This window comes from Haliotis cracherodii, unplaced genomic scaffold (assembly GCF_022045235.1).
Source record: "Haliotis cracherodii isolate W230 unplaced genomic scaffold, xgHalCrac1.p SCAF_11, whole genome shotgun sequence".
NCBI lineage: Eukaryota > Metazoa > Mollusca > Gastropoda > Lepetellida > Haliotidae > Haliotis > Haliotis cracherodii.
In genome coordinates this window covers 35,411,895-35,424,744 of record NW_027266266.1, presented here as the reverse complement: position 1 = coordinate 35,424,744, position 12,850 = coordinate 35,411,895, and the positions used below count along the sequence as shown (strand labels likewise).

The window sequence follows — 12,850 nt, the reverse complement described above, 5'->3', positions numbered from 1 at the left end:
GCTGTATGAACCACTGTTCAAGGTATCAACAGGATATATAACTTTTGAAAAGGGAAGCTGTATGAACCACTGTTCAAGGTATCAACAGGATATATAACTTTTGAAAAGGGAAGCTGTATGAGCCGCTGTTCAGGTATCAACAGGATATTTATAACGTGTGGCTGAGGAAGCTGTATGAACCACTGTTCAAGGTATCCACAGGATATATAACTTTTGAAAAGCGAAGCTGTATGAGCCACTGTTCAGGTATCAACAGGATATATATAACGTGTGGCTGAGGAAGCTGTATGAACCACTGTTCAGGTATCAACAGGATATATAACTTTTGAAAAGGGAAGCTGTATGAACCACTGTTCAGGTATCAACAGGATATATATAACGTGTGGCTGGGTAAGCTGTATGAACCACTGTTCAGGTATCAACAGGATATATAACTTTTGAAAAGGGAAGCTGTATGAGCCACTGTTCAGGTATCAACAGGATATATATAACTTGTGGCTGAGGAAGTTGTATGAGCCACTGTTCAGGTATCAACAGGATATATATAACGTGTGGCTGGGGAAGCTGTATGAACCACTGTTCAAGGTATCAACAGGATATATAAGTTTTGAAAAGGGAAGCTGTTTGAACCACTGTTCAGGTATCAACAGGATACATATCTTTTGAAAAGGGAAGTTGTATGAACCACTGTTCAGGTATCAACAGGATATATATAACGTGTGGCTGAGGAAGCTGTATGAACCACTGTTCAAGGTATCAACATGATACATAACTTTTGAAAGGGGAAGTTGTATGAACCACTGTTCAAGGTATCAACAGGATATATATAACTTGTGGCTGGGTAAGCTGTATGAACCACTGTTCAAGGTATCAACAGGATATATAACTTTTGAAAAGGGAAGCTGTATGAGCCACTGTTCAGGTATCAACAGGATATATATAACGTGTGGCTGAGGAAGCTGTATGAACCACTGTTCAAGGTATCAACAGGATATATAACTTTTGAAAAGGGAAGCTGTATGAACCACTGTTCAGGTATCAACAGGATATATAACTTTTGAAAGAAGAAGTTGTATGAACCACTGTTCAGGTATCAACAGGATATATAATGTGTGGCTGAGGAAGTTGTATGAACCACTGTTCAGGTATCAACAGGATACATAATGTGTGGCTGAGGAAGTTGTATTAACCACTGTTCAGGGTACCAACAGGATATATAACTTTTGAAAAGGGAAGCTGTATGAACCACTGTTCAGGTATCGACAGGATATATAACTTTTGAAAGAAGAAGTTGTATGAACCACTGTTCAGGTATCAACAGGATATATAACGTGTGGGCGAGGAAGCTGTATGAACCACTGTTCAGGTATCAACAGGATATATAATGTGTGGCTGAGGAAGCTGTATGAACCACTGTTCAGGGTATCAACAGGATATATAACTTTTGAAAAGGGAAACTGTATGAACCACTGTTCAGGTATCAACAGGATATATAACTTTTGAAAGAAGAAGTTGTATGAACCACTGTTCAGGTATCAACAGGAGATATAATGTGTGGCTGAGGAAGCTGTATGAATCACTGTTCAAGGTATCAACAGGATATATAACGTGTGGCTGAGGAAGTTGTATGAATCACTGTTCAGGTATCAACAGGATATATAATGTGTGGCTGAGGAAGCTGTATGAACCACTGTTCAGGGTATCAACAGGATATATAACTTTTGAAAGAGGAAGCTGTATGAACCACTATTCAAGGCATCAACAAGATATATAACTTTTGAAAGAGGAAGCTGTATGAACCACTGTTCAGGAATCAACAGGATATATAATGTGTGGCTGAGGAAGCTGCATGAACCACTGTTCAGGTATCAACAGGATATATATCGTGTGGCTGAGGAAGCTGTATGAACCACTGTTCAGGTATTAACAGGATATATAATGTGTGGCTGAGGAAGTTGTATTAACCACTATTCAAGGCATCAACAAGATATATAGAACTTTTGAAAGAGGAAGCTGTATGAACCGCTGTTCAGGGTAACAACAGGATATATAACGTGTGACTGAGGAAGCTATATGAACGTTCAGTGTTTAAAACAGTAAAATAGATTACAAACATAAGTCCAAATATACAATGAACACCATATAACCAGATAGTATAATCATGATAATAACAGGAGTAATTTGAATACTTCAGTATGTATTTGTTGACATTCTATTTCCGGTGTTTCATGCTCTCAGTAATGTCAATTGAGGGAAAAACATTAAAACTCATTGTACTCATCAACCTACTCGAAACAGCTGTATTTTTTAACAAGTGTTCATAATACAAAAGAAAATACAGTAATTACCTGACACGGAGAGCCTCAAGCTTAAACTTGGTGGCAGCTCGGAGCAGCTGGAGGAGAAAGGAGTCCTCCACCTTGATGTTGATCTCATCAGTGTACACCCATCTCATCAACGCATGTGCCACATCGTACTGGATGTCTGGGGGGGACACAGGACAAGAGGGGGCTTGACACAATACATGCACAAGACCAAGGAGTGTCCATTCCAATTTGGAATGAACGTTGGATTGCTTTGGAAAGATCGCTCATTCCAACATTTCCAAAGCTTGGAAGGATCGATCTTTACAGAAAATCCAAAATTGGATTGGCAACATTTCCAAACATATTTCCAACGCAGGAAATGTTTGGAATGACTTGGAATGGTTTGGAATGGTTTGGAATTGTTTGGAAGTATGTTTAGAAGTAACAAGTTAAAATATGTTTTATTAGTAATTTGAACAATAAAAAGACTATGAATTATCTATTGAGTTTAAACTATACATAATAAATAATAAACTTATCTCAAACATTCACTACTTGTCTGTCTAGCGAGGGGCTTTTACAGTCGCATTCTCCCTAAGGTGAGAGAGAGACCCGCACTTGACTCGACAAGACAATACTTACTTACTTACTTACTTACTTACTTACTTACTTACTTACTTACTTACTTACTTACTTACTTACTTACTTACTTACTTACTTACTTACTTGCAACCCAAGAGGGGGGTTTAGGGGTTGCTTATATAGAATTTGGGAATTTTGAGATTTGGAATAGATGCCAATGGGGTTGGGGAGGAGAACTAAGGGAGCTGGGTATGGTGGATGTTTGTTTGATTATTTGATTTTGATTTGGTAGGTTATTGTGTTTTTAGATGCGTTTTATTAGTTCCGTTTTTATTAAGAATACGCCTAAGGCCTTGAAGTTTTCTAGTTTATTTTGTGGGTTTAATATTGCTTCAAGACAATAATAGGTCTCAAGATTAAGTATTCGGCTGGATGGCAGCTGCCATTTAATTATAAAACAGACAGTTGTCTAGACGGCTCACATGTAAGTGCGCCGACATGTACCTAAGATCATAAAATGGACAATCTTTGGTAACATCTAATTTATTGTTGTCTCACGCCAGAGCTTTGAATAATTCTGTTCATTGAACAATTGGAATCCAGGAAGTTATCAATAATTGTTTTACTTAACATAAGATAAGATAAGTTGTTTACAACATAATATTATCATGTCAGGACGTACTACAGTCAAAACCATATATTTTAAAATCAATTCAATGACAGACTGTGATTTCTAAGTCCCAATTATCAAATCAATGAGGTATCAGTTTCACCACATTCGCACAGACCGCCTATACTTTTATATATATTTTCCATAACTATTCTCCAGTTAAAGTTATATCCTCTTATCAAATAATCTGTGAGAGTGATCATCATTAACGAAACTCATTCTCATCAAAGAATACAGAACAAATGAAAAAATCAGATGCATACATTTATTGCCATGCTTCATTCATCACGAAGCAGATTTACATACATTTGTGAATAGCACTTAAACTGTGATAATGAATTTTACCATTGTCCATATTAACATAATAATACATACATATATACAAAACAGGACATGCATTTAATAAATATTTACCAGGACAATCAAATCAAGCCCAAAAAACAAAAAATACAAAAATATGGTTAGTGACCGTCATTATACTGCGGGGAGGGGGGTAATTTGTCTGCTCTAACTGCCTTCACAAAATCTTACTTGCATGGTTGTTTTAATAGAAAACTTACGTTTCAAAAACACAGTTGTTCTTATATAATGTTTTTAGGTTTGGTTTATTATTACTAGAGAAGATTTTTTATACATATAAAACTGATCGAAAATACAGATGATTAATAGAAAAATCAAAAATAGGAGTTGTGAATAGTGACAAATTTTAATTACATCACTGTGTCAATAATTATTGACTGATTCCGTCAAACAACTGTCAAACCATTTATTGCCATGTATGTACATGTACACAGGAAGTCGGTGCTGTCAGAGGTAAATAAACATTGTGTTTTTATGACGGGAGATCAGACGAACCGTGAACCAGGGGCATGCGACGTAATTACACCTAAAGGTGGTAGAACCAGGGTATTGTCTCTTGAACTGGCTAATTGACCGTACATATAATTGGTAACTATATTGGTTTTGACACCCCTGTTTCATGCGCATCCCGGCTCATAAGCAGAATACAGACAAATGAGGCCCCGTGATCAGTGGAGCGTGAACAACATGGATGCCGCCTTTCGGCCGTACCGAACAGTCAAGCTGTGATCTCGGTACTGCTTGCCCGATTGAATCCAATTGCAAGCGGAGACAAGATTACTTCCCTTACCCAAACATGATCGTTGCTCAGAAATGTTCAAATCTATCTTCAGTAAATCATGAAATTAATGCAAGCATGACATTTATGCAAAAAATGCGATCGTCAGTCTGTCTGAATATTTTAATGTTTCATTTCATCATGATAAAAAAGTTAGTCACTTATAAGGTTACCACGTTGAAAATGGAAACGATTGTTACAAAAAACAACAAAGTGTATTCTCTCATAACTCAGCCTAACAGTGATATAACTACAAATAAAACAATCAAGTGCGCTAAAGTATTACACATGGTGGGTGGAGGACCAGGGGCACTTTGAGTTGACAGGTGTCATCAACTGGTCAAGTAACATCGCGGTTTGTATATACACGTTGATTGGACAGTCTAGACTGGCGCAAACTAATCATGACGGCGTCTTCAGAACAGAACAGAACTTTATTTCTCCCAGGTTTAGGCTCATGTGGATAACAGTGAATTTTGTTTTAGTGATAGCACATTTTTTATTCAATTTTATATACTTTCCTTGATTGATTATATGACTGTGGTCGTAGATCCGGATGTATCTAAATATGCTCAGTAAATACACAGGATTTATTGTTATGCTATTAGGATTAATAAATACAATTGAGTATTTATACCCTTGATCATAAAGTTAGTCAGTACTTTTATTTTCACATGTTCGATTTGTATGATTTGGGTTATGATTAAATTGACAAAATAAGAAATCGTTCCGTGTATATGTGTATTATATATTGTACCTCAATACATAATTAAATTGTGTATAAATAAGAACACTAGGTTAATTACTGTAATTGATTATTTGATAAACATATTCACCTTTAGTTGCGTAAATGTCACAGAGGTAAAGCTAATTTATAACAACTAATTGTCCCATTTATTTGGCTTCTATCTTTTATATGAAACAAATGCTATAACATGGGGTGATAAACTTCATTGGCAATAGACGTAGCATATAATTGTCCGCATGAACAGTCTACTCTTTTCCAGATATGTTTATTCATTTTGTCAGCATTTAAATCGATGCATTCCTGGCTCAATGATTCATTTGATGAAATCTTGTTCCCTGTTTTGAATTACCGTCAGATAGTTCCAGACCAATTATACAATTTCCCACCCTATGTGTTGCTCATAATTCCGGGATAATTCGATGTTCATATTCTTGTACGAACATGCACTTATCAAAATTCATTTATACCTAGTACTATTATGTAAATATGTATATTAGTTCAAATTATAATAATGAGGCCCTTTATTATCGAAACGGTCTTCGTTCTACAACAACCGTAAGTCGGTATGGGAAAACAAAATATTTCTTTAATTGTTCAAAGTTCATAGTCAATGTCATATGATTATAGACAAGGAAGATAAGAAATTAAATATAAAGAGTAGCCACTTTAAATGACAGAAATTCATTTAGTTAAATTTGCTCATGATTTGGTCTTTTCGTGGTAAACAGTGCCAAAATACTCTTAATTATTGACTTTCATGTCATAACTAATCTCACATAAGGTCAAACGTTGTACAACGTTTAACAGATATGATTATGATATGTTGTATCCAAACAAATCCAAACAAATCCAAACAAATCCAAGCTTGGAAATATGACCTTGACAAATTTTGGAATGGTCATATTTCCATTTGGAATGGTGGTATTTCCAAGTTTTGGATTGTTTGGAATGGATGATATTTTGTCCAGTGATGTCGTTCACACAGTGGGATCATATATATTCAGAATGTAAAAATTGTAGAATTTTCCTATTCGGAATATTCTATAAGTAATATGTTACCACTGTTATACCGAGGCTGTGGTCTCCCACAACTGCTGCTATAGCGAAATCTACCACAGAGATCTCAATTACCTCATGCAGCACGTGCATAGCCACCTAGCTGCCATGTGACACCCTTCACCCTTGTCTCTTGCGAGAGCAAGTGCTCGGGGGACGGACGGGCGGGCATCAGCCCAGTGGTAACGTATTATTATAGAATATTCCGAATAGGAAAATTCTACAAATTACATTAAGTAATATGTTACCACTGTTATACCGAGGCTGACTACCACAGTAGGCGGTGGGAGCACCTACAACCCGAACCTGATTGCCCGTGTTCCTTCCGACCACCGGAAGTAAACAACAAGGCGGAAGCACTTGATGCGCATGCTCCCAGCTCGGCGTTACCCTATAGGAATACCAAAGCACTGTCAAGCGCATAACTTAAGGCTCAATCGTCTTTGCCAAACGATTGGTGACTCCAAACGGCCCCACTGGATAGGTATTTCATCGCCGCAGCGGATGACAACACAGTATCCGTGTGAGCTAAATCTTAGGTCAGGTTAAACAGTCGAAAAGAGGGAAATTAATTTCATTCGGACCGTATATCCCAGAGCAAGCCTACTTAAAGTATGCATTAGGCGCATGACCTAATTCCAGTATTTGTAAGCATGCATCACAAGGTTTGGATACACAACAGACAATTAAATACATAATTGTCAAAATACAAATAAGGACAAAACACACAAAAAGCCGCCCTCACCTGTGGTGTGAGTGCGCTGCTTTGTGGGACACCCACTCCTGTACCCACAGCGGTGGGAACATTGGAGACGACCCAGATTGACCACCGTGCAAGGTCTGAAGCCTGAGGAGTTCAGAATTGCGCTGGGCACACCCCTTACATGACTGCTTGTGCCGCGATCAGCGACCCAAGACGGTGCACACCCTCCACGTCTTTATCAGAAATGATTGGCAAATACCGAGTCAGAACGCAGTAACAACCTCTTAATATTCTGTGAACAGAGATATTAGAGTGTAGGGCAAATGTTGCCGCTAGCACCCTGATCTCGTGCGGGTTTGACCCCGCAACCGGTAACCCCCGAGACCAGTACGTCAGATTGATGACAGAACGAAGCCATAACGCAATCGAGTTGCGAGTTATTTCAGCAGTCCGATTAGGGTTACACAATATGAACAGACAGTCACGCCCTAGTCTGCATTCATTCGAAGCCTTAAGACAATACTTAAGGGCCCTAACGGGACACAGTGATCTGTCTTCAGTATCAGCAGGATGTAAGATTTCTTTGAGTGATCTTACACTGAATTCACACTCTCCGTTTGGCCAAAATTCTGATTCATAACGACGAAGCCCATGAGCAGGCCCAGACGGACCGCTCCTTCGTCGCCCCTATCGAATCGTACTTTAGTGACATCGAGTGCATGAATCTCAGACACACGTGCCGCCGTGGCAAAGGAGAGGAGAAATGCTGTTTTCCAAGACACATGCCGAAATGAAGCACTACTCAAGGGTTCATACGGAGCTTCCATAAGTGATTTCAACACTAAGGAAAGATCCCAGGCCAGTGCACGAAGGTGACCTTTCTTAAGATCTTGCTGTTTGAAACCCTTGATAATACTCCGAATCACCGGCTCTTTTGAGAGACTGGTACCCATAGCAATGGCCCGTACCGTAGCAACGGAAGAGACATAGTTGGCAATGGAACCCCCGGAAAGTTTCCGGGTCTCTCGTAAGTGAGACATGAAACGAGCAATATCCTGCACAGATACCTTATCTGGCGAATGAATGTGATGTTTACAACACCACTTCGTGAAAATAACCCAACGTGCATTATACACCTTCTGGGTAGAATCACGATGCATACTAACGTATGCCCGAGACGCCCGACGAGAAAAACCTTTACTCCTCAGACGCTCGGTGACAACATCCACGCGTGCAGATTGAACTGCCCTGCGTTTGGATGAAGCTGACGGGTGTGAGGGTGGATCAGGAGATCCAGTCTCACAGGCAGTGGTGTGGCGACTGCGTGACCTGGGCCAGCAAGTCGAGGTACCACGATCTGTTCGGCCACATGGGCGCGATCAGCAACATTCGACACCGAACTCCTCGGAGCCGGCTTAGAATGAGTGGTATTAACGCCGTCGGCGGGTAAGCATAAGCGTCCATGCCCGTCCAGTCTAACGCGAAAAAATCGTGATGAATGGCCCTCGGGTCCGGGACTGGTGACACAAACAACGGGAGTTGATTGTTGAACCTGGTTGCGAACACGACAGGGACTGTCCATCACTCCAGATGCGGTTGGAGCCAATCCGGGAGGGCGACGGTCGCACTGTTCTCCTCCTGCGCCAACAACTGGATTAGAAACCGTTGCAGCGGGCGGAGATGGAGACAACCCCGATCGGTGCAGTCCTGGGCTGACACAAGTAGCCCTAATAGCTGTTCCCAAAAGTGAACAGTCTGTTGCACTGGTCTAGGAGGGACAAAGAGGCGATGGGTCACCGTGTCAAACCGACCTCCGATGAACTTCAAGTTCTGTGTGGGGGTGAACTCACTCTTGGGGAGATTGACAATCTACCCCAATTGCTCCAAGAGCCGAAGTGCGAAATCGAGCTGATGAGACAGCACGTCTGTCATCTGATTTGCTACGCAAAGTACCTGACACCCCTCCTGGGAAGGAACCCCACCCGGGGTGGTTAACCGGGTGTACAGCCAGGGAGCGGACGATAGGCCTAATGGGAGTGCAACCCACTCGTAATGCCTGCCTTGAAAGATAAACCTAAGATACTTTTGATTGTCCGAGTGAATCGGAACATGCAGATAAGCATCCTTCAGGTCAATCGAAGCGAGCCAGTTGGCGGGCATGATCAGAGCTTTCAAGTCCGCCAAGGTCAACATTCTGAACTTGGGCGGCTTGTGCAGGTAAAACTCGTTGAACGATTTCAGATTGTGAATCATTATGTGTTTGGCACTGTCCTTCTTGGGAACGAGAAATATCCTGGAGTAAAACCCCGGTGTTATTTCTGGTAGAGCTAACTCCCGTACATCCCTCTTCTCCACCAACCTGCCGATGACATTGGCAAGGATGGGAAGATCGGTTTCCGAATAGAAACCTGCCAACGGGGCAACGGTGAGTGGCGGATCTGCCTTGAGATCTGGCCGATAGCCGTACCGGATCGTGTTGAGTAAGTCTGGAGTCTGGCTCTCCCACGGGGGAAGGAGAGGGGGGCCTGACAGGCTGCGGCAGACACAACTGTCCAGGGCTGAGTGACTCGGGTTCGCCTATGGGCCAACCGAAGTCGGCATACGAACTGTCACCTGGAGTCACCTGGAGGGGCCCTTGCCGTCCTTCGACGGCTTGGGCTTCCCCCAGTTCCCCTTCTTCCCTCGAAAGGGCTGCTGAGAGCCCTTACCTGGAGGACAGATTTTGCGGCACACCCCGCAACACCTGGAAGCGGGGGTAGAGGGGGTGGAGGACGGCGAAACATCCATGTCAGACATTTTGTTTGTACTATGAACAAAGAGCAAAACATGGTTACAACACACGCACCACAAATATTCACAAACGAGCATTTTCACAAGAAAATAAATGAGCAATGCGAATATAGAACATACACATAAAACATAGAGAGGAATAAGTGATGTAAAAAAAACAAATTATACTAGAACAGGTGAACGTAAGACACAACGTGCAAACGAGACACCCCGCAAGTATATAGAAAAAAAGGGGGGAAACATTTTTCCTTCTGGCGGGAAAAATATTTCCAAGCATAGTTACAGCAAACGCCCTGTACAGCACAGTTTATTAGAGACAATAAACAGAAATAAATATCACGGATGGGCAGAGAAACAGGAACGCTACAGCAGTCTTTTTGTACGTCTTGCTGGAGCAAGCGAAGAGACAAGAGTGGAGGGTGTCACATGACAGCTAGGTGGCTACGCACGTGCTGCATGAGGTAATTGAGATCTCTGTGGTAGATTTCGCTATAGCAGCAGTTTCGGGAGACAACAGCCTCAGCATAACAGTGGTAACGTATTACTGAATGTAATTAACTGTGATCATATAGATATACTCAAAATCAGTGACTATTACCATAATAATGAGATGGTATTTCAGTTTGTTGTGCTAACAAACAGCTAGTTGAAAGAGACCAGGGTAGCTTGATGCTGTTTTAACATGTTTAATGAGTATTGAGCTACAACAACAAAGTTATCATCCATGCTTGGTGGAGATCTGACACCCCCCGGTCATCACTCTACAACACTCACCTGTAACATGAAGCTCGGACGCTTGGTGGAGATCTGTCACCCCCTAGTCATCACTCTACAACACTCACCTGTAACATGGAGCGCGGACGCTTGGTGGAGATCTGACACCCCCCGGTCATCACTCTACAACACTCACCTGTAACATGGAGCGTGGACGGTTGGAGGAGATCTGACACCCCCCGGTCATCACTCTACAACACTCACCTGTAACATGGAGTGCGGATGCTTGGTGCAGATCTGTCACCGCCCAGTCATCACTCTACAACACTCACCTGTAACATGGAGTGCGGACGCTTGGTGGAGATCTGTCACCACCAAGTCAGCACTCCACAACACTCACCTGTAACATGGAGCGTGGACGGTTGGAGGAGATATGTCATCCCCCCAGTCATCACTCCGAAATGACAACACTCACTCACCTGTAACTTTGAGCTCAGACACATGCAGGTGATCTATCACCGCCCAGTCATCATTTTGAGATAACATAACTCACCTGTAACATGGAGCTCGGACACTTGGTGGAGATCTGTCACCCCCCAGTCATCACTCCGAGATGACAAGATGAACTTGTGTGCTCTAAGCTGCTGACCCCCCTCCAAGTGGACCAGTAGGTCACTTCAAGGGAGAGACAATAGGATTTTTAACATTTCGTCATTTCTTGATGATGGTAAACATGGTAAACAATGGTAAATGCAACAAATCATGACAATATATTGAAGATGTCAGAGTATGTTTTTCTAAGTCCAATCATTACAACTGTAGACATGGTAGAAGTGAGTGTGTTTATCTTACATCATGATCCAGTGTGATGTTTTAAATAACATGTTGAAAGGTCCACAAATCCAAATTTCACAAACATAGAATAAATTTCATCTCCAGAATCTTGACCGAGTCTTGACCAGACAGTCCAGTGATAGCCAACATGAGCATTGATCTACACAAATGGGATGAAATGTCAACTAAGTCAGCGAGCCAGATCACCAAATCCCATGGGTCAGCTCTTACCATGCTTATGACATGTCTCATCCTCATTTATGTAACGATATTGATATCTGTTCATCCACACATGCAAATTCCATTTTCTAAATTTCTAAAATACAGGAAAAGATTTTTTCAATAATTGTCCCAGAGTAACAGAGTTAAAACATATACACATCTGCTTCCCACATTTTAAAAACAACAGTTTTCATCCTGCTGATGACTCTTTCTCTTAATGACTGCTGGTACGTATAGGGTTGCAAGTGAATGACACATTGAATGATGAGCTGGTTTTGATTGCCAGAAACATGCATTGAATTTGTTCACCGTGAATATGGTCATCATCACTAACAATGGTGAGTATGGCGAGTATTGACATGACAATGACCATGATGATTGAAGAGATATATCCAATATCCAATATAAAGAAACAAGATTCCAAAGTCCAAACTATGTGAATTCAACAAGTTTACACATGTAACTGGCCTACCTGTACTGATCTTTGTCAAACAAGTCGGCCACCAGTTTGAGGAGCCTGGAGACAAATGTGTCTTGAGCACCGCCCCCCGACCCTGCCACCGCCACCTGGTACTTCCTCTCCAAGTCGGCATACTTATTCTGCAGTTTTACGTATTCCTCTCGCAGTAAGCGCAGGTGGTTTTGTAGCTTGGCTACCTCACCTATAACCATAGTAACCAATACACTGTAACCGTAGTAACCAATACAAAATACATGTAGTTTTTTAGTGATTTGTGAACATGATTTAGCTGTGAATATGCGCATGTCCCTGCATACACTCCTTTGCAGGGGATAATATGCGTTTTACTGACAAATATGACTGATATCATGTAGTAGTATATTACCCAGGCTAGCTATAAAACAAATTGTTTTTCAGCAAAGTATCATTGTGTTCATGCATTTATATACAAAATCTAAGATTTTCAAGTGGTTCCACACACTGGAAGAAATACCCACGCATTCAATATCATTTGACTATTGATAAGTTTTCAAGTTATTATTTCTCAACTTAAACATGGTCAAATTCAAACATGTTTAAGAAATGACAACTGCATTCACTGCAATCAGTTTAATGAAAAGTTTAAGA

The 12,850-nt window shown here is 41.2% G+C and overlaps 1 protein-coding gene across 1 annotated transcript in view; it reads right to left on the bottom strand.

Annotated features, from left to right (window-relative positions):
• Positions 1 to 12,435, bottom strand: part of LOC139456442 (rabankyrin-5-like) — a 52,377-nt gene extending 39,942 nt beyond the window's left edge. Inside the window, exons 1-3 of the mRNA XM_071238154.1 lie at positions 12,236 to 12,435; positions 11,261 to 11,382; positions 2,349 to 2,484 (exon numbers count right to left, since the gene is read on the bottom strand). Of these exons, the coding sequence (XP_071094255.1) occupies positions 2,349 to 2,484; positions 11,261 to 11,382; positions 12,236 to 12,435 (458 nt within the window). The remainder of the gene's footprint in view (positions 1 to 2,348; positions 2,485 to 11,260; positions 11,383 to 12,235) is intronic.
• Between the last annotated feature and the right edge of the window lie 415 nt (positions 12,436 to 12,850).